This window comes from Diuraphis noxia, unplaced genomic scaffold (assembly GCF_037042655.1).
Source record: "Diuraphis noxia isolate RWA-SAM2 unplaced genomic scaffold, SU_Dnox_SAM2 contig0003, whole genome shotgun sequence".
NCBI classification, from domain to species: domain Eukaryota; kingdom Metazoa; phylum Arthropoda; class Insecta; order Hemiptera; family Aphididae; genus Diuraphis; species Diuraphis noxia.
In genome coordinates, this window is record NW_028301713.1 from 9,219,094 (window position 1) to 9,245,217 (window position 26,124).

Here is a 26,124-nt window from a genome sequence, read left to right on the forward strand (position 1 = left end):
TATATCATATAACATTACGTTTATTATGTAGGTACTCGTACTTATCTAAAGAATGTATACCGGTGAATTGTGCAGAGTAAATTTTCAAAATGTAATTATTGTTTTTTTTTAAATGGTTCACTTTTGCATGAGGCATTCTGCACAGTCGTTAATTTAAACCAGCCATCTGATGGCTGGACCAGAAATATTTGGAAGTTTTAGAAATACAGTACCTAAAAGAACATCGAAAGTATTAACAATCGTAATAATATATTCGTCATGTTTAAATTTACCAATATTTTGTAGAAGTCATATAGAGAAAAATTGATGATCATAAATCTAATTATTTATTAAGTTATAAGAATTTTTTTCTTCAAATACGCCCTTTTATTCACACCAATACAGACTGACGTGAGTTGAATATCAAAATTTGAATGATTTTCGTTTGTCACCTGTAATAAATTAATACATGTTAAAGTAAATATACTTTATTATTATGTTTGGTCATGGTTTAGGTTAGTTTCACAAATATATTTTTATTTTTTAAGTTCTTCTTACAGTCATGTGAACTTACTGTTTTATAATTACATTTTTTAACGTCAGGAGCAAAGATGTTAAACGTTTGACCACTAATTGTTGTATATAATATGTAATATATACGAGTATATTTACTTGAATATAAAATCATAATGCGTATCTATCGACCTTGTTAAATACACAGACACACACACACACATATATTGTACTATATTTGCACGTGAATACGTGACCGTATCGGCATCAGCCATCACATAACATAGTTTTATCACAGATTTCATACAAATAAGACCTTCACAAGATCCTTTACATAATATATTTGAAATCCGTACACTTTTAAAATATATGCGTAAGTATGTAAACCTATTTTAGAAATATTATACCAATTATTAAATCACTCAAATTTCGATTAAATGCATTATAGGTTGCAGCTTTCGTGCGGTCAATTTCAGTTGAAAACCTGCTATACTATAGTATATAGTACTTGATTGATAATCAAGCAGTTATAATAATTTATAAGCATATTGTATATAATAGTATTGGCGTTTTTGCGAAATTATTGTTGACATATATTTTTATAATATTTGTTAACAAGAAACGCTGAAAATAATAACATACATATCAGCTGTGTGTATGATATTTCTATTTGACGGCTTATGAGTTAGGCCTTAGGCATAGATTATAAATACATAGTTAATGTTAAATAGGGTCCTACATAATGGCTATAATACGTCCGCGTGAAAGATATGATTTCATATAATAATAGTGTTTCAATAATAACGGCTATTCTGTGCAGACTGTGACTCGTCACTACCTAGTACCTATACATAGAAATGTGGTTTTTCTGTCGAGAGCCATCTTATTTAGGCCGTACCTATAGATAATTTTTCTTATATAATATATTTAAGTATATTTTACATTTTACATTTTACTGTTTATATTGAACAGTATAAATAATATTATAAATCATATATCTATAAATTAATATACTCATGATGTATCTATAGCAGACACGTTTTAACTTTGAACCACTTATAATATATATTTTGTGCTTGATAAAGTATTCAAATTTAAAACTTTCTTCTAGTAAATATAACTACTCGATTTTTTATGAATGAATACATTAAAAAAATATTTTTAGTAATGTTAAAAGTGTTTAATACCTATATGTATATTTTAGATTAGATAAATTTATATACTATATCAATTATTATACTTGATACTTCAATATAATATGCAGGCGTAATGTGTTATTGTTTGATTTTTTTTTGCTACACATTATACGTAGGTACTTTTATTAGGTTTAATTAATTTATTAACTACCTTTTTTTTATAAAATAAAATTGTAATTAATTGCATATTATATATTATGATTGATATCATGCAATATACATTCACATGTTTCGGTTGGTCGATATTTTTCATACTTGCTATATCGTTTACGAGTAGATATTAGACATTTTCATTTGCATTGGTATTTTCTGATAAATAATAATTTTAAACTACCATACATTCTGATACCATTCCCATCATAATCGCAATGCACTTTATTATAATTTATAACCATACCTATATATTATAATATGGGTTCCTATATATATATTGTGCAATAATAATGTTGTAATGAAGTATCAATTACAATGGCAATTAGTTTGAAATTTTAATTAAATTCGTAGATTTCAATAAATATAACGATGCAAAAAAAAAACTATAGGAACTAGCATGCAGTACAATAAGTTTTAAGCGTACTAAACTCTTTGGCTCTGAGTAGTTTATGAACCAATTAGATTATACTCATCATCATTCATCAGTAATATAAACGTCCTAAAAGTTTGAAATTGAAGCAAAATGTGCCTGCTCCGAACGTTTAAAAATTGGACGGGAAAAAACAAAACAAACAAATAACATAAATTCCGTTGTTAAACGATGAGATTTTCCTTGTCCCACTTTTAGTATCTGTAATAAAAAAAATGAGAAATATTATTTTATACGATTGTAATAAAACACACAGCTGTCATAAAACTTGTAAATATTTTGCCGAATGTCGGCTGTTAATATTTAAGACTAACAAGCAATGAATACGTACAAGAATCAGCCGGTGCTTCATAAGAACTAAATAAGTCTAAAACAAAACAGACAAATCTCTAATGGGTGTATTACTTGAAATGGTTTGAAAATATTAAACTTATACCTAGGTTCTGTCGACCTAACTAGCATTTAAATCACTTTCAGAAGTAGCCAAGTATAGGTATTGGTATAACTCATGAATAAGGTATCTTTCTTAATTTATATGAATACTAATATAGTAATATATTACTACATTTTATTATATATTATACTGAGTTTCACAAACAATTACTGGACATTTAGTAATTCCCTATTTCAAAGTGAGCTAATAATCCCTCGAACAATATTTAGTAGCCCATGATCGGTTCATTAAATGTTAGTGAATCGTTCAAAAATTAATAATATTTTTCTCAACCCATAATTATCACGCGTATGTCTATGATATAGTGGTTCAAATTAAATACTTTTTCTTAAAATTCTAAACTTTCATATCGGAAACCCGTCAGTGGATTCAATTTTTCAAATTGGTTTACATACACGATAATTTTACGGACTAAACAATTACTTTAAATATATTAAATATATTTTAATTTCCTTACGATCTTTGCAATTTATGAATGGTTACAAAGTAGAAGATACAAAAGATAATACGTATAATTTACTGTCACACAATAGGTGTTTTGTAATTTATTGCTGTTTGTTAACCACAAGTCGTATAACTTTTATAATACCCATTAATCTACGATTTTTTTTTTTATTATTATAACAAATGCCTCGGCAGCTAAGGGGCCTTGCGATGAATTTAATTTAAAAGGCAACGTTTAGGCAATTTCTTATCTCTTATTAACTACTCTATATGTTAGTTGTAAATTATTGAATTTCACTCACACTAATAACCGTTTACAACTAGCAATTAATGTGTGAGTGAAATTCAATGCAGGTATACCACTCTCTTACGTGCACACATGTCAATGTCACAACAATTTACTATAATAGGTACCTCCGAATTCCACGACCTTATTACCTATTGATTTTATAAAATTATAGTTAGTTAACGTCTAATTTTTATTTTGAAAAAATATTTGAATCTAGCAGTAAAATGTCCGTGAATCGTATATGAAAAACTTTCTATTTTTAATTTAATTATGATTTAAAAAAATTCATATATTCAAGTTTTCAATTATAGTTCACAATAATACAAGATTTACCCTCCCATGTAGTATAGAATTCACAGTCAAACACATATTATTTGAATGTTTTAAGTACACAAACTCGAGAAGCAACCAACACATGTCATATATCAATATTAAGTGAAGTCTTACTATCCGATCTCTAATAAAATATTAACATCATTAACTTCTTAAAGGAAATATAAATAATATGTATATTAATAACTAATGGTCTAAATGTTGATGTTTTTATGTTCAATTACAAAAATAAAAATTCCTATATAATAAATATATATGATTTAATTTTTACAAAATGTTCCATACGATCGATAGACAATTAGATAGCGTAAACTAAATTTAATTTTGTCCTAACTGAAGGTCTTTTGAGTTAAAATTGACGTCAGCTACAGTAGGCCCTTTAAATTGGGTGAATGTTAAAAAGTGAAAATAATTTAATTCAAAATTTTAATTAATATAAATAACCTAACCTATCCCAGGTACGGGTAAGGTGATAAATGATTACAGAACAATTTAAAAATATGAATTGTAAAATTGATAAACAATAGTAAACGTTTAAATTTGAGTTCAATTTAAATTTTAAAGTAAACAAAAATATATTAAATTTGTAAAATAAATTATAAAGAATAATAGAATATTAAACAATTTTTATTAATATGAGAAAAACTCTCTAATCTAAAATTTACCGAAAACGCCTCATATTGTACAAAAACTATGAAAAATGTCGTATAATATAAAATAATAATGTAAAAATATAAATAATGGCATTAAAAAAATGCATTTATGGCGAAAAATGCAAAATAAAAGTAGTATATAAATTCTGAATTGAGGGAGAATAATGAAACGATTTTTAGCTAAGATAGTACTTTACTGGATCAAAGGAAAAAAATACTAAAGTTATCCACATTTTAATTATTTCTAATAATTATCCCTCATATATTTCGAGAATGGCAAGTCCTCCGAGCTTGAAATATTTTCTATAGTATACTCAAAATTAAAAAAGTTAAAACCCAGTTACGCGTGTTGTATTTACTATATATCAGTATCTCTCAACTTTTATATGTTGGTGATTCAAGATATTTACCCAATCTTGGATGGAACCTACCCCCACTCCTTAATGTATATGAATTACCATGACTAAAATAATTTGCAGTTGCTATCTTAATTTATTTATTTTTACTCGCACGTATTACTATCATTATATAAATAACAAGTTATAATATTAAATAAGTACATTTTAATATTTCATTATATAAAATTATATCGTCGTTTTAATTTTTTGACGACTCATTCAAAATGATTCACGATCCGAAATTAGGTCACGACCGTATGGTTAAGAAAGGCTGGTCTGTATTATGTAGGCACACTCAACGGGATCAGCAGAATCGATTTAGGCGTTCCTTTACCCTAAAAAGTACTACACAAAATAAAGTGTTTCGACCCGACGCGCATTCAAAAAACGCAATTACCGTAACAGAAAAAATAGGTATTGCTTCTATAATATATGCATATATAATATTAAATAGGTTAGGTTAGGTTAGGTTAGGTTAGGCTAGTCGTTACCATAAACTAGCGTTTTGACTGCAAATCGATTAAATTATTGTGTTCGCGTCCATATATAATATAGAGAATATAAACATATCCTGCGAGCCAATTTAATAATATATAATAATATATTAGTATGGTATACGACTAGGTCAGACGGAAAAATAGTTAAAATTATCGTCAAACGATCGCGGAGATATCCATAATATATTTTATCCCACTCGCCTGAGCCGTAAAAGACTTACGCATAATATAAGCTCCATTTGCCATGCCGATCGAATACTCGGCTGTGATTTGCAATGAAAAAAAAATGTTAAGAAATGTTCACATTCCATCCCTTTGACGATTGCACACACACTTAGGTATATTGGGTGTTTTGCAGGACACTATAATTATTATGTTTTTTTTTTTTTTTTTTTTTGAAGATTATAAGTGAACCAAAAAGCTATATAATTTTCGAAAGTTATATTATTTTAAAATTATCAGTTAGAAAACAATAATTGTCAACAGTGACAAACCGATGAATTAATATGCCCTATAAATATAAAAAGTTTATATTTACGTATAGTATAATGGATAGTTATTTTAAAACTAAGAGCACTTATGAATTAAAAAAAACTATTAACTGTATTTACAATTTTTTTTGAAAAATTTTAGAAGTACGCAAAATTTGATATCGCCTATTTTATGTTTGGTAGTGATTTAAGTGCTAAAACAACAAATGATCTAGTTTACACATTTTCATACAAGTATTACGTAAATTAAAATTATAAAATAAAAATAATTGTTGGTTGAAATTTAAAAACCAAAAGTGAATATTCTATAGCTAGCAGTGGTTTCAACGATGAATATAATAACAATAAGGAGGGATGAGGAAATAGAACATAAAATATTACAACTGTACGCTTCTTACAGTTTTCAAAATCATAAATTTCAAAAATACCTACGAATTACGATGCACTTCGTATAAAGACTAAATACACGTATTATATTGAGTATAATTTTTCAAATAACCTGTGTTTTCTGTTAAGAGGATCACTCTGTATATAATACGTAATTATGATTTCGGAAATAATTTTACGGTCACATAATACTACAAAGGGTTTAAAAGCATTAAACGGGCACGTCGTTTACGTAAAAACAGATTACATTTCAAGTGTTCTGAGTAAAAAAAGCGTATTAGTATATACATATATATATAGGTATAATAGCGTGTGATGTATGAACACCAATTATTTTATTTTTTTGTGTAAGTACGAAATGATGAATTTAATGTAATGGCAGTTGACGTTGCTTGCCTTTTAAGGCACTAAATATCTATAGTGTTGAAAGGTCAACATTTTCATTTTCAGCAAAATAAATTCTATAAAATAGGTATCTTTATTTTTTCAAAAATAAAAATAATAATTTTTTAAACTTTTTCTAAAAAAATAAATAAAATAAAAAAATAAAATACAAGTAGCCATTTTTTATGTGAGTCTAATAAAAAAACAGATTTATGATGATATATTTATTATTTCAGGAGATTTCGCAATGGGACACCCGGTATGTATAACATAATTAAGCATAATAATATAATAAACTGGTAATAATAATATACTATATTATATATATCATATATATTACCTATATTGTTGTTCAATTACTATTGGAAATTAAAAAACCGAAAATGGGCTATTTTTTTAGGTTAAAGTTAACAATATATTACCAATTACCATCATACAGTATTAGTGTGAACATCATCAGTATCATGTTTTTCGTGTATACCTATAATATTGTTTTATAATTATAGCAATTCAGTGGCACTCAAACGGGTATTAAAACGACATAGTGTTTAACTTTGTACCTTAATAATGGATCATGACCTTTTCTTTTTTCTCCTGGCTAACACTATAGAACAAATCCTCATCATCCTCTTCTTTTTTTAGTAAAAGAATTTTCAAGATATCTGTATCGATTTTTCTATCCATAAAAATATTTTTTTTAAAACGAAAAATACTCACAAAACTCGTGAACTTAACACTTTAAAATATCGAGTACGACTGAATATGTTAATACGACTAAGTATAAATTATTAATTTCTCGACTGTGACGTTTAAACGTCTAGAATAAACCAAGCCAATGCGAACACAATATCGTTGTTCACGTTCACTTACCGTGGTTCACGTTCGCTTACCCCGGTTCGCGTTTGCTTACCGCGGTTTGCGTTCACTTACTGCGGTTCGCGTTCGCTAACCATGGTTCGTGCAAGGAAAAACGTTTACACCTTTAACCGAGTTACCATATCATGACGTGGTCCGTCGGCGCACTGCACAATACGCCACGAAAATGACGTGATTGATGAAATGATGACCACGCAACTACTATACAATATTTTAGTCTTCTCGTTCTCATATCGCTACTGCAGTAAAATGAGGCTGAGAATTAAGATTAACCATACTCGATAATAGTTTATTATGTTCGTCAACACAATACACACTTTTTAATGGTATCATAATAAAAAAGATTGCTGCCAAAAATGTCGGTGACATTTTAGAAGATCGAAGTCTCGATGATGGTTTAGAAGTTACCGCTGTTATACAATATAGAGGTATGGCTACTATAGTTACTTATACACTATATAGATAGTAATTAAGATGATTTTAATAATTTAAATTCTTGATAGAACACAATCGTATATTATATAAATGTATTGTTTTTTTTTCTTTAATGGTGTATTGATGTGTATACAATCTGCACAATACCATTTTGTCCGACAACGACACTGCTGCTGATTTGAAACTGTTATTATAGTTAGTTAGTATTATAATTATCGTTTGCTATAATGATATTATATTAAATTTAACTTTATTGAGTACCTACCTCTGAAACCTGAGTGTGTGATACAGTCGATACGGATGGTGTTGAGCGTGCAATGACACATGATGCGCATTATGCATATTTTGGAACTCAAATTAGGTAGTAATGTTCTTAATTCGTGACCTAACCAATATAATGCCTAGGTACCTTCCCAAATAAAACAAAGATAGTTTTCGGTACTTATACAAAATATTTATTGAGCCAGCCAATATAGAGTACATCACCCCATGTAAGTACGCGAAAAGAATCCGTGATGAGACTTATTTATCAAATATGGCACACACTCAACCAACACCTCACGCCACTATATTCTTTAGAGTTACATAATATGACATACAGACCTATATGTCCTATACAGAGCGCCAGTGCTTGGAGGGCAAAAATATTGGATATACACTTACATAAGTCTACAGTTAACGTCCTCCTACACGCTGCAGTGGTAACTGAAGCGGTCAGGACCATGAATCATGATAGGCATACACACAGAGTGTACCCACTGTAATTTTTCATTGGTCGAAGCGTATATTACCCATTTATTCATCACGAATTCACTTAAATTACTGAATTTTTAAAGCGAATTTGAAAAAAATTGAATAATTTACTATGTGCACTCTGTAGTTTGATATTGTGCATGATAATATATTGTTAGTGGTGATTCAAAACGTTACTCCTACAACGTCATAGCGGAAAAAATTTTCAAATGTACTAAATTGTTGACTTTAGTCGGCCAATGGTAATATATGGGCACTACCTGCTTTTAGAGTCTGTCTGCGCACGCCTATTATGAGCGGAACATAATTTTATTATTTACCACCGCCATCACCGCCAAGACAACCGGATTTTACATTTTTACAGCACCACTGTTGTGGTTCCCATCATGAGTACCTTAAATCTTTTTCGGACGATATACTAGCACACCTTTACGGCTTACCCACCCAGAAAACCAATATTGTCCCACTAGATCTAGATCACGTCAATACGCTCGTTAGATTGCCATTGCGGTGGCGATACCAAAATATTACTAAACAGTAAAACATAACATAAACGCCGAACGTATACCTAAGCTGTATAGTATGTGAGGCGTACAATAAATAAAAACTACAGAAATAATTGCGTAATGTTTAATAATTATTAAACATACATAGTCGGCTGTCGAGCGTGTAGGTATTATATACATATAGGTAGTAGCCATGTCGCAATGCTTGGTCGCCGCGAGAGTGTAATATATTTATATTATTATTATTATTATTATTATTATCGTCATTCGTCGTCATTATTATCGTTCTCGCTCACCCTCTTCGATAACTTACTCGGTCACTCTCTCTCTCTCACACACACACTTTCTTTCGCTCAATCTGATCGACCGCCATCGATGTGGTCGCCGCGACTTGACCCACTGGCTCACATTCGCGCGGTCGTACACATATTATTATCATCATTACGAACGAGCGCCCTCTTCTCGATCACGATCCCGTGCACAACATTTAAGATCGTCGTAATATTATTATAGTGCGCGTTCGTATCAGTGCTACATGTGCGGGCAGACGTCTCCTAAGACTCGTATATTATTATCATCATGCACGCCGCCGCTGCATCTCCGATGCTCCCGACCCCGCTTCTGCTGACGGTGAGTTCAATATATATGTACATGGTTATTGTTGGAGCTTTTATCCTTTATTTTTAAGGCATCGAAAAATGTTTTTTTTTTAAATGATAAATAACATTTTCGTCTCCTCTTTCTTAAGTGTAATCGAAATGTTACAAATTGTATACCTACATTATGTATTTTAATCTACACACGCGATGCAAAATGTTTTCACGTATATAGTATTGTCGCTATTTTTCGTTCTTTTATAACACTGAGGATATATTTTACGCATCGTGTCAAAAAAATGCTCTTTTATAAAGGTACATTCGAACAGGTGTGTGCTTCGAATGACTCGAATGCATGCAAACACGGATATTGCAGGTTATTTTGGTTGAAAAAATCGGGTGATATAAGATCGAATCATTATAAAATTTGGACATTTGGACAACCTCTACCCAGTCTAAACCACATTACCATAAAATCTTCCTTAAGAGGACGCTACACTCGCATGTGTTGTCTTTGTTAATTTCTAAGGTGATACTTTCTTAGCTGAAAATGTGTTTCAATAGCACGTGAATCTAAAAAACTATTTTTTATTTTGTGTATTTTGCATTTTCTGAACTTTTAAAAGTGATATGTAATTTTTAATAATTTGTCCACATTTTTAGTTATTTTTACTCATTAAAATACTAACTTAAAGAAGCTTAACTTCAAGTAAATTTTTCTGGATGACTTTAGCGCTAAGAGAGATTTGGCTCATTTAAAATTTATACCAATCACAGAGAATTAAGTATTTTTAAATATAAAATATATCGATTATCAGATAATCGTTATTGATTTAATTTTGTGTTTAATTCAAATATGCTCTAGTAGTACAATCCAATAATGTTGAGTTATTTTACATATTTTTTGATTTGTATTTTATAAATTTATAAAAAACAATCTTGTTTTTATTAATTTTAAACCATTATTTGCAATTTTTAAGGTCATTTTTTAATTGTTCTAAGGTTATCAACTTCCAAGCTCAAGTTATTACTGTAGCCTTCTCGGTTCTTTGCTGCACAGAATATTTTTTTTACAATTTTAAGAAGGGAACGATACATAAATACATAATATTATGTGTGTCCTTTTAACATGCGTCCTTTAAACATCGCAGAATGTAAAATATTATAAATTTATAGGTAATAAGTTCCATTTAAAATTGTGATTATAAAATATATAAAACAGGTGTCTACAACCTTCTCTATAGAAATTAATACATTTTAAATCGTCACAAGTGAAACACTTATTTCAATAATAGTCAACCATCAGCTCTATAATAGATTCTCTATCCAAAATTCTTAAAAACTTCAAAATGCTTTTGTATTAGTATTGTACCTACCTAAATGATACTTCATAAATTAAACGGTTTTAAGAATTATATATCTTTCAGTAGGTACTCAAATAAGTACCCAAATATATGTATCACTATTAATTGTGATGTCGATCATAACGCTGTCATATATTAGAAAGTATTAAGTAGCTAGGTATAAAGTTATAACTAATAATTATTCATAAATATTATTATGACACTGCAGTTTACATTATTGAGTTCGTATTTAATCTATTATAAATATGCAATGGGTAGGTGCTTATGAGTTATGATAACTGTAGTAATAGCTAGGCATACATTTTCGTTGGGCTTGTACAACTGTTTTAAATATTAAAATATTTTATTGGATAAATTCGAAACTAATTTTTATGTATAATAATTAGCATACCTATTATACAATATTAAAATAGAATTAAAATCAAATCATAATTGACTTAAATTAATACACATTACCTCCGATGCAAACATTGCTCAATAATTTAATGTATTTAAATTTATAATTTAGAAAAATTGAATAAGGAATTTAATTACTACTACATTACATAATATTCACTAGTATCGTTAACTGTATACACTATAATATTGTAGGCTAACAATCGTTTGGCACGATATTTTGATGTATAATAATATATTTATATGTTATGGCCACTGAACGCTTATAATAAGACAATACAACTATTTATTTATATTATGTAAGATGACAATTTTAAAGGTTGATGTTAGATTGTAATTACTTTCAATGTCATAGAATTAATCATAATTAGTATAATACTGTTTACTGTTGTTATATACAATAATTAATAAATTATGGGTAAAAACACATATAAAAACCCACGATGATTCACCATCATGTTTGTCATCCTCAATAACATTTTCTAAATAGCGTTCTTGACATCCGATTTAATGTAATAATTTTAACATTAAGGTATGTCCGTATTTATATTTTTGGAGGTCAATTTATGTAAATTAAAAATTTTAAAAGTAAAATTATTTTTAAATTTCCATTAAATTTAAATAGTTATACAGTTATTTACGTTTAAATGTAATAAACATAATATGCCATAACTATGAAAGGACGAATGAATTAAATTTTATAAATCATCACGATTAAAATTATTTTATTCTAATGCAAATGTACGCAATTTGTCTGATTTTCGATTAGGTACTATAATCTGGCTCGATTTATAGATTATCTTCCATTTAAATAGGTATAATACACACATCGCAGATTGTGCATGGTTCTAATGTATTTTGGTGATAAATTTATAAACAAAAAACTTGAACAATTTTGGTTTTGACATAAACATAGGTTTTTTATAGACGATACCTCATCATATTACAGCCATCCACATATTATTATAACATAACAAATTGTTTCTGTACTCAATATTGTCAATTGTAAACAAAAGTCTGCCAAAAAACATTACTTGTGTAGACACCTGCAGCCTAAAAGAATTTGATGCATTTTGGTTTCGAGTATAAGTTTTACGGAATAACACCCATGAATTCGAGAATAATTCAATCAAAACGTAAAACAACCGGTTTTTTATCAACGTTAATATGTATTGATATTACGCCATAACAGGTTCAAAAAAAAATCAACTACCGATTATACTTTTTACTTTTTAGTATTATTTTCAAAAAGTCTTGGGTCAATGTTCTCCCGTTAACGTGTGCGTCCCCACCGATTTAAATACAAGCACGTATACCTATTCAATTTGTTGGTGATCAATATTTCTTAACACAATGGACTGGGAAATCCGACGACAGCAGTTTACATTAACATACCATCGAACTATAATTTATTATTCGGCGACTAACTCAAAAATGAATGAATACATAATGCGAAATATGTGAATGAAAAAAACTGCTGATCTCTATATAAAAGAATCCGTATAATATATACCAGCTATATAAACCTAATCTTATATCACCGGCTCTCAAAATGTGCACTAGGGCAGTGTTTCTCAACCTGGCGGTCGCGACCTCCTAGAGATTAAATAACAAGAATACGTATAGATGATGTACAATGTAGATGACGAAAATCGAGATTACTTATATTATTAGGCCATAGCGGAAGGGGCAAAATACTTTCAAGACGTCTGAAGCAAAATATTTGAACCGTGAATTCTTTAAAAAAATATGAATTGATCAATAATATGAATAATATGATGAAACTTTCCACGGATGTTTTGAATGTTGATTGAATGTAGATACAGCGTATTGAGGATTTACAAATCACAAAAATGTACGTAATTAAGTGTTGTTTTTTTCAAAATTAAATTAATCTCTTGTGTAAAATTACTGAAATCAGTACACCTAGGTAATTATAATCATTCCATAATTAGTGTACGTATATCAATAATGTTTGATTATCGTCATGAATACATGTTATTACTATATGCTGGGCGATAGGTACACCAAACATAATCTCACTTAATTCTTCCATTCTTTTACGATTTTTTTTTGTTAAGCTGAGTATGAATTTATTTGATACTGATTTTTATTTGATCTATGAAATTTTTAAATTACTAGGTATACTTAAGAGTTAAGACCATATTATATACAAATATTTAGATTTTCTACCATTTAAAAACCATACGTTAGTATTTTTATTTAATTGCATCAACATTTTTAAAAATAATTATGCATCTACTAAACAATGTATAATATAAAAAAGGACGGTTTTCTTTTGAAAAATGCAATTTATGGTATCTCTAAATGGCATCAAATTCTATAAGTATTTGAACATATAATATACATATATGTATAGGACATATTTGAGAATACTCGAAAATTTCTAAAATCAAAATTTGAATAAACGATTAAATAAAATTGGTAAACATTAAACAATAAACATATACGGCGAATCACCCTGTTTAATATTTAAGACTGTGTACAAACAATTATTTACACTTAATTTTTAGATGTACCTACGATGAGGTGGTTGATAGAAATGTGGATTAGTATGCGTCTAATTAGAACAAACAGTTTACACACCGACGAGTAGTGTATCAGAAATAACTGACAGATTTATAATTAACTTAATACCTATTTAATAATTAATAACTATTGTTTAGTAGGTATACTAACACTGCAGTTAATTCTACAGTTGATTAATTGATGAACGTTCTTGAACAATAATGGCGTTGTCGGGGTAGCAACGGTCTAGTGGTGTGTGAAATGCCGTTTAATTATCGTAGGACATGTCTTTTGAAGATTGTTGAATAGGATGGCAATTGAATAGATTTTGAGCACGAGGCCAAGAGCACAGAATAATAATATGTAATGTATAATATTGTCTATTGTTTCGATAACTGCGTACTACGTATATAGGTCCTACTTCGTCATATTTTGCGCGAATTGAACATAACCGCGTTTAATATATATATATATTATTATACATAATATGAACAGAGAGATTCTTTTAACATCGTAAACAAACGTTTATTTCGAAAAGTTTTTGTAAATAAGGCAGTTGCGATTTGCGAATGAGAGGGAGTCCATTATTTTTAAATAAAGAAAATGGAAAAGAAACTGTGATTACCCATAAAAATGAGTATATTTTGTAAAACGAGTTATAAGTCGTTTTCGGAAATTTATCGGGACAACGGCCGGTTGTAGTAATGCTCGAAAAATCTACTGCAGTTCCGTGAATAGCAATCACTCCAAGTAATGTCCAATAAAAACGGCTCGTAAGTTTGTACGCTAAAAACAAAACGATTAAATAGGTATGCAATAATTTGACTGCAGTGCAGGAATCATGACTGAGGCGGGAAACACGATCGTATTACTTCCGCCCCGGTTACAACGTACGTTTCCCCAGCCCCCCACATATCACTTTTCCAAAATTTTCTTTTGCCAACATTTAGTACGTCATTTGTTTGTATTTGTTTGACCAAATTCAGAATTTGTTTGATGTCGGTTCACCTCGGAAAATCGGTTTTCCGTGCGGGGGGCTGTGGAAACGTTTCCATAGCCCCCCACCCCGTTAATTATTGACTTTTCCCAAATTTTCTTTTGCCAACATTTAGTACGTCATTTGTTTGTATTTGTTTGACCAAATTCAGAATTTGTTTGATGTCGGTTCACCTCGGAAAATCGGTTTTCCGTGCGGGGGGCTGTGGAAACGTTTCCATAGCCCCCCCACCCCGTTAATTATTGACTTTTCCCAAATTTTCTTTTGCCAACATTTAGTACGTCATTTGTTTGTATTTGTTTGACCAAATTCAGAATTTGTTTGATGTCGGCACGCCCCGGAAAATCAATTTTTAACAACAGTATTTATTATTATATATTATCTATCTATAAGTATATAATATATTATGTTGTTGAAACCTGATAAAAATTAATACAATTCTTATTTTTATAATATACCTACTGATTTGTGTTTATTTAATGTAATATATATACATTATAATTACATTGACACCAAAAAAATTACTTAACATTATATGTATCGGGAACATTTTTAGTTCGAAACGTTTGACATGTTATTATTTTTTGCTGTTCATACATTTTTTGAGTACGAACTATTTTAATTTTCGAACTTTTTTGTTCGAGTTCGGTTCGGTTCAGATTTTTTAAGACTTGGTTCGAATTTCGAACCTCGAACAGTTCGGCCCTCGTATTGATTTTACCATGATGTGTGTTTTTATTTTTATTTTTTTGTCTGTCATCACATTTTAGGGCAGTAAAAGTGCTTCGACTTTTGACTTCAGTACCTCGTTCGATCCAGAAAGTGAATCTAGTTGGTACTTTGAGGGGTTCTTAATATTATTATATAATTCATAGTCACAATTTTTATAAGCTTTCAAAGTTTGAATTAACGATTTATCCTCAAACGAATTTAAATATTTGTAATTATTCAAAAGGATATTCTATCCGCCATGCAGATTTCAAAAATTTTCGAATTAAGTTGAATTATTCATAGGTATTTGCAATTTTCGATCATTATTAGTTTTTTTAAAATTAATATCGATAAAAATTTACTTGTTAGGTATAAAAGCTTAAAAATTTAATTCAAGGCTCTTAACATATTGTTACAATGACAGTTGAAAAATAAAAGAAATTCATAGTCACAATTTTTTTTTTATAAGCATTCAAAATTAGAATTTTGACAAAATACGTAAAAATCACAAAAATTCACAAATTATTTTAAGCTATAAATTCATAAAAAATGTACTTTTTAAATCTAAGATTTAAAAATTTAATACATCATTCCTTACAAGTTTTTCAATCTTTATCACAAATAAAAATTCCACCGGAAATTCAAATTAAATTTCTATGAGCATTTAAATTTTTACAACATTGGATTTTCACTGGATTTCACATTTAGCGATTTTTATTTTTATTTTGGTGTAACTCTAAAAAAAATGACCGCAGATACTTGAAATTTTCACTGAATGTATATATAGGCATATTATATATTTTATAAAATTTTCAAAATATGTTGATTTGTTTTGAGCGTTTTACTGACATATTAATTTTTTTTCTATAAATATCGATAAAAATGTATTTGTTGGGTAGAAAATCTTGAAAATTTAATACAAGGCTCTTAACATATTGTTACAATAGCAGTTGAAAAATTAAAGAAATTCATAGTCACTATTTTTTTTTATAAGCTTTCAAAGTTTGAATTAACGATTTATCCTCAAACGAATTTCAATATTTGTAATTATTCAAAAAGTATAAGTCGTAGATACTTGAAAATTTTACAAGTTATTTAGATTGGCATTTTCTTTGCATGATTTAATTTTCAAAATATTTTGACTTTGTTTGAGATATTTATTGACAACTGAAAATTTTCTTTTGAAGTGTCGATAAATTTTTTTTGGCCCTATAAAAATACTTGAAAATTTAATACAAAGTTCCTCATAGGTTATTCTTATAGTAATTAAAAAATTATAAAAATACATAGGAACAATTTTTTTCATACAAGGCTCCTAACATATATTTATAATAGCAGTTGAAAAATAAAAGAAATTCATAGTCACAATTAGCAATTTAGCTTTCAAAGCTAATAAAAAAAATTGTGCTCATGTATTTTTATAATTTTTTAATTACTATAAGAATAACCTATGAGGAACTTTGTATTAAATTTTCAAGTATTTTTATAGGGCCAAAAAAAATTTATCGACAATTCAAAAGACAATTTTCAGTGGTCAAAAAATATCTCAAAAAAAGTCAAAATATTTTGAAAATTGAATCATGTAAAGAAAATGCCAATCTAAATAACTTTTTCTTTTAACTTTTAACTAAAATTTTCAAGTATCTACGACTTATACTTTTTGAATAATTACAAATATTTAAATTCGTTTGAGGATAAATCGTTAATTCAAACTTTGAAAGCTTATAAAAAAAAAATTGTGACTATGAATTATATAATAATATTAAGAACCCCTCAAAGTACCAACTAGATTCACTTTCTGGATCGAACGAGGTACTGAAGTCAAAAGTCGAAGCACTTTTACTGCCCTAAAATGTGATGACAGACAAAAAAATAAAAATAAAAACACACATCATGGTAAAATCAATACGAGGGCCGAACTGTTCGAGGTTCGAAATTCGAACCAAGTCTTAAAAAATCTGAACCGAACCGAACTCGAACAAAAAAGTTCGAAAATTAAAATAGTTCGTACTCAAAAAATGTATGAACAGCAAAAAATAATAACATGTCAAACGTTTCGAACTAAAAATGTTCCCGATACATATAATGTTAAGTAATTTTTTTGGTGTCAATGTAATTATAATGTATATATATTACATTAAATAAACACAAATCAGCAGGTATATTATAAAAATAAGAATTGTATTAATTTTTATCAGGTTTCAACAACATAATATATTATATACTTATAGATAGATAATATATAATAATAAATACTGTTGTTAAAAATTGATTTTCCGGGGCGTGCCGACATCAAACAAATACAAACAAATGACGTACTAAATGTTGGCAAAAGAAAATTTGGGAAAAGTCAATAATTAACGGGGTGGGGGGCTATGGAAACGTTTCCACAGCCCCCCGCACGGAAAACCGATTTTCCGAGGTGAACCGACATCAAACAAATTCTGAATTTGGTCAAACAAATACAAACAAATGACGTACTAAATGTTGGCAAAAGAAAATTTGGGAAAAGTCAATAATTAACGGGGTGGGGGGGCTATGGAAACGTTTCCACAGCCCCCCGCACGGAAAACCGATTTTCCGAGGTGAACCGACATCAAACAAATTCTGAATTTGGTCAAACAAATACAAACAAATGACGTACTAAATGTTGGCAAAAGAAAATTTTGGAAAAGTGATATGTGGGGGGCTGGGGAAACGTACGTCCGGTTACATCGTTTATCGCACAATAGTTAAAAATTATTTACAAACTCATCAAACAAATAATACAATAAATTAATACATACAATAAAATATCTTGCTACCATGCTCCTAAAAATGCTCAAATCTATAATGTTGAAATATCTAAAAAATCAAATTTTTATATTATAACGATTTCTGTCACCTCTCATTATCTAAACGAATTCCTATACTACATACCAATTAAGCGTTTAACACGGTTCGGCAAAATTAACACGTAATTTATAGACGAACTTATACGAGTCCCGCCAACCTAACCGTATGACGAGATATAATATTCAGCATAGTTATCCCTTGTTGCGAAACTCTCCATTAATTTTTTACTCATTCACCTGTTGGACTCAAATAGGCCAGTCTCGATATTCACAAATATTAACATTTCATATTATACTGAGACATTTGAAAAAACCGTCTGTTGTGATGATCATTTAACTGTTGAGGCCGACGTGACCACACATTGCGTTTTGTCCATTTTCCCGAATTTATCACAAATATTTTGACGATTAATTTACTAAACTAGTATAGTACGACTGTGTCACCTCGACACAACATATCGACAAGTATTAACGTTTTTGAAAATATTTTTCAATTTTTGTCTTAATCAATATTTTCGTGTTCTTTTCTCTATGCATCTACTATATAATATTAAATACATAAATAAATAATTAAACAATATTGAAATTATTAATTATGAGTACATGATCAAATTTAATTGCGTAATTACAAAGCATACCTAATGTACCTATCGTTTTTTATATGTTTACTCATTATTCATTCTACTGTTAATCGATTCGAATCTTCTGCAGGTCATCACTAAGTACTGCAAGAGTCCAAAAATCGGTGACTATACGATCACTTTTATTACCCCTAAGCGATTATACTCTTAATATTATAATATATATTTTTAAAAGATGTATACGATAATTATATTCGTCCTTGATGGTTCGGTGGCTTTTTATTTTTATCGTTTATACTGCTATATGTATGTACTAAACTAACCAATTTTATTATTTGAGTGACGAAGCCAAGATTATGAAATGGGGAGTGGGAGAGTTAAGTATAAATTCCACAAATCGCTTACATTTTTCGTACATAAATAATTCAATTATTAGTGGGGGGGGGGGGGAAATGTCGATGGGGAGGGGTAAAACACCCACCGATCATCACTGGCTATACCTGCACTGCAATTACTATATAGCAGAGGTTCCCAAATTTATTTTCCACGTTGCCGGACAATAAATGCTCATTAGTCATTAATAATGAATTTAAAATAAAAAAATTCTATACATTTAAATAATCTTTATTATGAGCCGTAGATCGCGATGGCCTTAGAAAGTGCTCCCGATGCACCTAAGCAGGACTCCCCACATCATATTTTTGGCCCTGGTACAGAACTAAATCCGGGTTCCTCTTAAATAACAATTAATTTTTAAACACTTTGCTATTATTCGTATATTGAAGTAATTATCTGCTTGTCGCTTGAACGCCGGGTCCCTCCAAAATTCGGGCCCCAGTACCGTGGGATCTCTTGACCCCCTCCCCTTGTGGGTGCCATGCACCTAAGTGCACCGCGGTGCACTGCAGTTTGGTAATACCACTGCTACATAGTATTATACTATAGTATAATATTGCTACTTATATATTAATATTACTATTGATGTTGTTGTTTTTGTTGGGTACTGTAGGCGTTTGCCACCTTAGCGACGCTGCTCCAGGCTCCAGCGGTCCAAGCGGGTATCATCTCGCTCATCCAAAACAACGTGCTGGGCACGGCGGAATTCCACAGACAGCAGTCATGGCCGTTCGACCCGAACGTGAGTGCCCGTCGGACGCACGAGTTCGTCGCGCTGCACGGCGACAAGTCCGAGAGGTTGATCGAACGCATCGGCCTGGGATTGGACGGCAGACAGCACGAGCGCCGGGAACAGCAGGTGGTCAGGGACATCTTGTACGACCGGCAGCAGCGGAACGAGCCAGCTTCCGGTGCAGGCGCCGGTTATCACCAGCAACAATTTCAGCAACCGTTCCAGCCGGCGCAGGCGTATCCGGCCGGATATGCACGAAGACGATGATGAGGTTTTGCATGTGCCGATGTCCGTCGATCACACGTCGTCGTCGATGGTCCAGTAATGGCATAATATTATAATGTTATTTACTGCGTCGGTAACGACCACTTACTCGCCACTGCAGCTGCAGTTTGCACTGTTTGCTAGCATATATATATGTGTATATATATATATATATATATTATATTATGTATGAAATGTATATTATCCGACGTGATGCAGTGAAAACCGTGTTGCGCGCGTATGCATTTAATAACATATTAGTATAGTTTTAAGTACACTAATACGCATCTGAATGGCGAATGGAGATAGTATAAATATTTAGAATTTAGATAAAACAAAGTGTTATAGTCATTAGAGTTGTATATATGTATTAATGTTATGTATCTACCTCTACCTATATGTAGTAGTTACCTATACCTACTATAATCACGACTTTCCTCCTCGACAAACTGTTTATTAGCTTCACGCAGCATTAGCAGCAATACATTATACATGGGTTAGACCAGAGGTACTCAAAGAGTGCAGGGACACGACTCTCCAGGGGGTCGTGAAAGCTTTATAGGGGGAGGGGGGCGCAAGACAATTTTAAAAATCAACATTGTATTGGTAGGTTAGAAAAAGATTAGTGAAATGTGCGCAATAATAATCGCTATTAAAATTATTTTTTTGAGGAGGGCTTACGTCTGGAGTTGACCTGGGACTTGGGCTGAAAAGTTTGAGAGCTGGATTAGGCGATGAACTGATGACACAAAATATTATGATCGAGACTTTTTCAAGACAATGTTCAAAAACATTGATTTACTCTTTAAATTAGATTTAAAATTTTAAACAATAATTTAAAGTTTGATTGTGTTAACAGTTAGGGAAAATTTTAATTTTAGTCAATAATGGGTCAGATAAAGAAAAAAATGTTTGAACTTTTAGATCATGTTATCATAATTTTCGGTAAGCACACTAATCGATATTCCTGTATTGTACCTATATGCAATAAAATAACACTACCTAAGATTATAATTTATATTATTCGGGTAAGTAAAAATAATACGAGCTTAAAATCTAAAAACTTTAAATATCTCCGAAAGATATTTTAGGAATAAATATAATATTTGTTATGTTATGTCATCATAATGAATTAGTCAATCGATGGTAATAATGTTATGTATTTAATCAAATTTATTGTGTAAATAATATAGGTCGATTATATTATATTATAATTGTAAATGTAATTTTTTTTTTCATTAATTATCAAATATGCAATTGGGTTATTCAGTAATTTTGTTCGTAAGTATTTTTACACAAAAAGTACCAATACAATTATGTATCCTATTATTTACGCAGTACATGCATTACTTGTAAATAACTATTAACATAATATACTTTTAAATGCCATCTTTTGCTATGTTTTTTGTTTTTTAAATTAATTTGTTAAACATTCAACTTAATATACTTGCAATTTGCATATAATAAATACATAATCCTTCACCTCATTATAATTATGGTTTGGCCACCACTATAGATTCGCATCATCCTCACGATTGACGTCACGTTCTGCAATAATATTTATTTATTTATTAAGGGTTTTAGTCACTGGTTATAAACAACGTTTTGAAATGAAAATATTTCCAAAAATATTACAGAACCGTAGTTTTAATTAACATTAAGAAGTCATTATTTTTAAAACATTAGTTTTTTTTTTTTATGTGAAGTTTTTATACATAAACACGAACAGTATTTGAAGGTGCTAATTTTAAAGTTAGGAATGCTAATATCCCCTAAGGCCCTCCAATTCGCGCATATGTTGATCATATTCATTTAACATTCAATTCTAAATTATCAAATATATTAATTTTAAAACTACAAATTATGGGCATAGGTACTTACTGAAATCGTAAATCACACGAAAAGACATCATAAGACAGCATTAAAATCTTCAGATAAGTAATTTGCCTTCTTTTTCCTCCCATTTTTGGCGTTGTATATAATATAGCTTACATAATATTTAACGTAATATTAACTTTTTGTACGAATATTGCACTGCATAGTATACGGTTATTTGAAGTTAATAAAACGATGTGATATTTCTTGCTTATTATATATTATATGTACAGCAACAGTGCAGCTGATGATGGTTTCGGTTCATCGCCAAAATAGAATTCTGTTAGTTCGCGCCTGGATTGATAAAAATAATGCGAATTTAGATTATTGTAGTATGTACAGAAAAACGATTTTGAGCGGTGACGGTTAGGACTTAGGATTGCTGGCCGCCGCCGTCGCCGAGTCTCATCGGGGGAAAAATGCGATTTGCATATAACATTTTAAATCCACGCCCTAATTATGACTATTTCGTGCCCGCTCTTTGTACCCGTATGATAACTATAACAGGGGTGGCCAAACTTTTTTGTGGTCTGCGCGTTCTATTAAAAATATTCTTGACCTTTGAGGACGGACTTCCATAGAGCATTTTTTTCATCATCGAATGTAAATATAATTATCAAGAAACATACTTGTATAAATGTAAACATATTATATTATTATACACAACAAGGGTCATAAACTGATTACAAATTACTAAAAATAATATAATAATAAAAAAATAATTTCTAAAATCTAATTACTCGAGTCCGATTATGACAAATTAGTTTGTCGATCAGGCGGGCGTTGTTGAAGTGTGACATTGCATTTCGTTGACGAATTTTGCATGCGAATATAGTTGCCGACTGCTAATCGAAGACACTGCTTCGAATAAATTATAACACGATCGGCTTTGAAATTGTACTGACCGTTTGGCCACCCCTGAACTATAATAATAATAACGGTAATAAAGCGATAATATATAGTCAATTCTAGTATATATAGTAGTAGTTTCAGTAGGTATATATATAATATTATGACATGTACATATTATGTATAGTTACAGTTGTTATTAGGGAGGTGCATAATAAATTAAATTTACCCAAACACGCATTTGATGTACCTATAAATATTAATGTTATTTACTATTTTGACATGGCTAATGATGTATAATATATACTCGAAAAAAGAGAGAGATAGAGAGAACGTGTGCCATACTCGAATAATAATGTGTATTTGGTTTTAATTTTGTCGGAATAGCATTAATTCGCGACACTATTATATTATTATACGCCTATAATATATAATATTCTATTATACTACACGACCGTCGATCGTATAATATAATAGTAATAATATAGATTATTGTTAGTAAGTTGTTTGCACATGTCGCTGAGCCGTTTGTAATCAAAAACTTTGCCGCAATGACAATTAACATTATTTTATGTGTACATCGACGACTTATGCATACATATATATAATGCTTATGTGTGTACCTATATATAAACTCCCGTGAAACAGTGACTTTACTGAACCAAACGGTCGGCGGCACGAATGAAACAAACAAAAAAATTTACGACAAAATGTCAATTTTAATGTTCGTATAGTTAAATAATATAGACACTATACAGGGTAATTCCCTAACACGCTCAACCCCCTTTTTTCTTTATTATAATATAATGAAGTTGATTCGTTATCTGATTTTTGGAGTCCTTAAATATACTCAAAGACCGTATTTTAAAATTCTTGAGATTTTTGTACTATATACTTACGGAGTGTCCTGTGGCGATACAAACATTTGTTTTTCAAATTAAAACCCTTCCCCCACCCCTCCTCGTTTTTAATGTAAATTATTTAGCGGATATTTTTTTGTTGAGGATTTTGAGGATCCTGGTTATCAAAATGTTCGTACCGAGAATAATAGTCCTCAAAAATCGTTTCATTGAAATCTAATGATTTCAATCGGTACATCAAGATTCCCTCAAAAAATTAAAGGTTTAATAAACGTTACTCGTTTGAAAAACAAAAGTTTGTATCGCCACAGGACACTGCTCATTAAGTGGTACGAAAAAAATCTCGAGAATTTGAAAATGTAATCTTTGAGTATATTTTAAATATTCCAAAAACCAGATTACGAATTAACTTCATTATATTAAAGAAAAAATGGGTTGAGCAAACTTGTTGAATCGCCCTGTATAATATGTACGAAGCAGGTTATGCATAAGCTATCGAAATATATAAAAGTCAACAAATATAGTGTAATTGTACTCGTCGCTATTATTATAAATTTATAACGCTTTAATAGTTATTAATTTATACTGTGCAAAAAAAAAAAAAACAACAAAAAATCGACTACGCTTAATTCATTATACGTGTGCATAATCGAATTACAATATTTCTTTTCTCTTCGCGCGTATTACATTATATTTACATAAATATCTATTTAGTATAATATATTTTTAACAGGTGTGCTGAACGCGTTCGAATACTGCGATGGGTTAGTTGGGTTACCATCGCAGTTTAAACGTACTTGTACATGATATATGTACATCATAGATAGGTGCCTACATAATAAATACCAAGCACTTACCTATGTGCACGTTTTGAACGGGAACGTTTGCAGGTGACGCATTAATAATCTTTCGCCTTCACGTGTAGCAGTTACGTAAAATAACGCTAAATAACATAATATTTTAATATTATACATGCGCATATCATCATCACCTGCGATATGATGTTTATATACTTTTTTCTAGACACTGCACAATACTGCAGGTATATACACTCGCACTACGTGCAGAATGTATATAATATGTACCATTACAGTAGGTGGTATGTACCAGGGGCGACCAACTTGTGTCTTGTAAAAAAAAAAAAAAAAACAATATTTACATATTAACGATAAAATTATGAAAATTATAAAATGTACTTTTAAACATTTTATTTCGCTCTTGATGTCACTGTAATAATCCAACTGTATTAATCCATCGTGATGTACCTTGAGGACATATTCATGTTATTCATTCCTGGAATATATACAGAGTGTAACAGAAAGATATGACAAATGAAACATATAAAAGATTCTTCTGTTACACACTGTATACTGATATAAGTTTTAAGAATATACACAAAATCATGCATTTCAAGACTATATACAACGAATTACACAAACATCTGAAAAATAAAATAAAACATAACTAAAAGAAACGTTTAACAAAACGTCATACGCATGACGTATATACATAAAGTGTTAAATTCTGTGGCGCCCATTTCGATAACTTATTTTAAACGTTGTAAATTTTCCAACTCGATAAATGCACGTACATTTTCATAATAGGTACAGAACGGCAACATATTTTTGGAAATGGACAGTTTAAAAACAGATTGGCACTCGCACTAGGTTTTACATACCGTATACCATCTTACTGCCTTCGTAACACCGAAAGCATGGCCGTAAGTCACCGTAGAAAGATTTTGAGAAAAACGTGTTTTTATATAGACTACAGATAATACGATTTACGGCGTTTTAGTTATATTTGATTATTGTTTATATAATTAGAGCACGGATTTTTGTGCACTAAAAAGTATCGAGATATGTCATACATAATACGCACTAAAAATCATGAAAACATGCCACAAATATTATACTAGAAAAATGACCAAGACGTATCCGATGATGTTTTACATCCTATCTGTGTTCC

At 30.1% G+C, this 26,124-nt stretch overlaps 1 protein-coding gene and 1 long non-coding RNA gene across 2 annotated transcripts; one reads left to right on the top strand and one right to left on the bottom strand.

Annotated features, from left to right (window-relative positions):
• LOC149056679 (uncharacterized) lies at positions 1–25,259 on the bottom strand. The gene is made up of 6 exons (XR_016190814.1): positions 25,170–25,259; positions 25,014–25,099; positions 23,188–23,370; positions 22,454–22,741; positions 273–431; positions 1–212 (listed from the first exon to the last, which is right to left on the bottom strand). It is a non-coding gene; the product is annotated as an uncharacterized LOC149056679 (long non-coding RNA).
• LOC107167582 (uncharacterized) lies at positions 9,558–21,966 on the top strand. Its single transcript, XM_015516706.2, has 2 exons — positions 9,558–9,801; positions 20,189–21,966. Exons 1-2 carry the CDS (start codon positions 9,751–9,753, stop codon positions 20,573–20,575), a joined length of 438 nt encoding a protein of 145 aa, XP_015372192.1. The 5' UTR covers positions 9,558–9,750; the 3' UTR covers positions 20,576–21,966.
• Positions 25,260–26,124: the final 865 nt, after the last annotated feature.

What these genes read in the sequence shown, in the direction of transcription:
- LOC107167582 (XM_015516706.2), top strand. Translation starts at nt 9,751, where the DNA reads ATGCACGCCGCCGCTGCATCTCCGATGCTCCCGACCCCGCTTCTGCTG. An exon ending in CGACCCCGCTTCTGCTGACG is followed by an intron (nt 9,802 to 20,188) that starts GTGAGTTCAATA and finishes TGGGTACTGTAG; the next exon opens with GCGTTTGCCACCTTAGCGAC.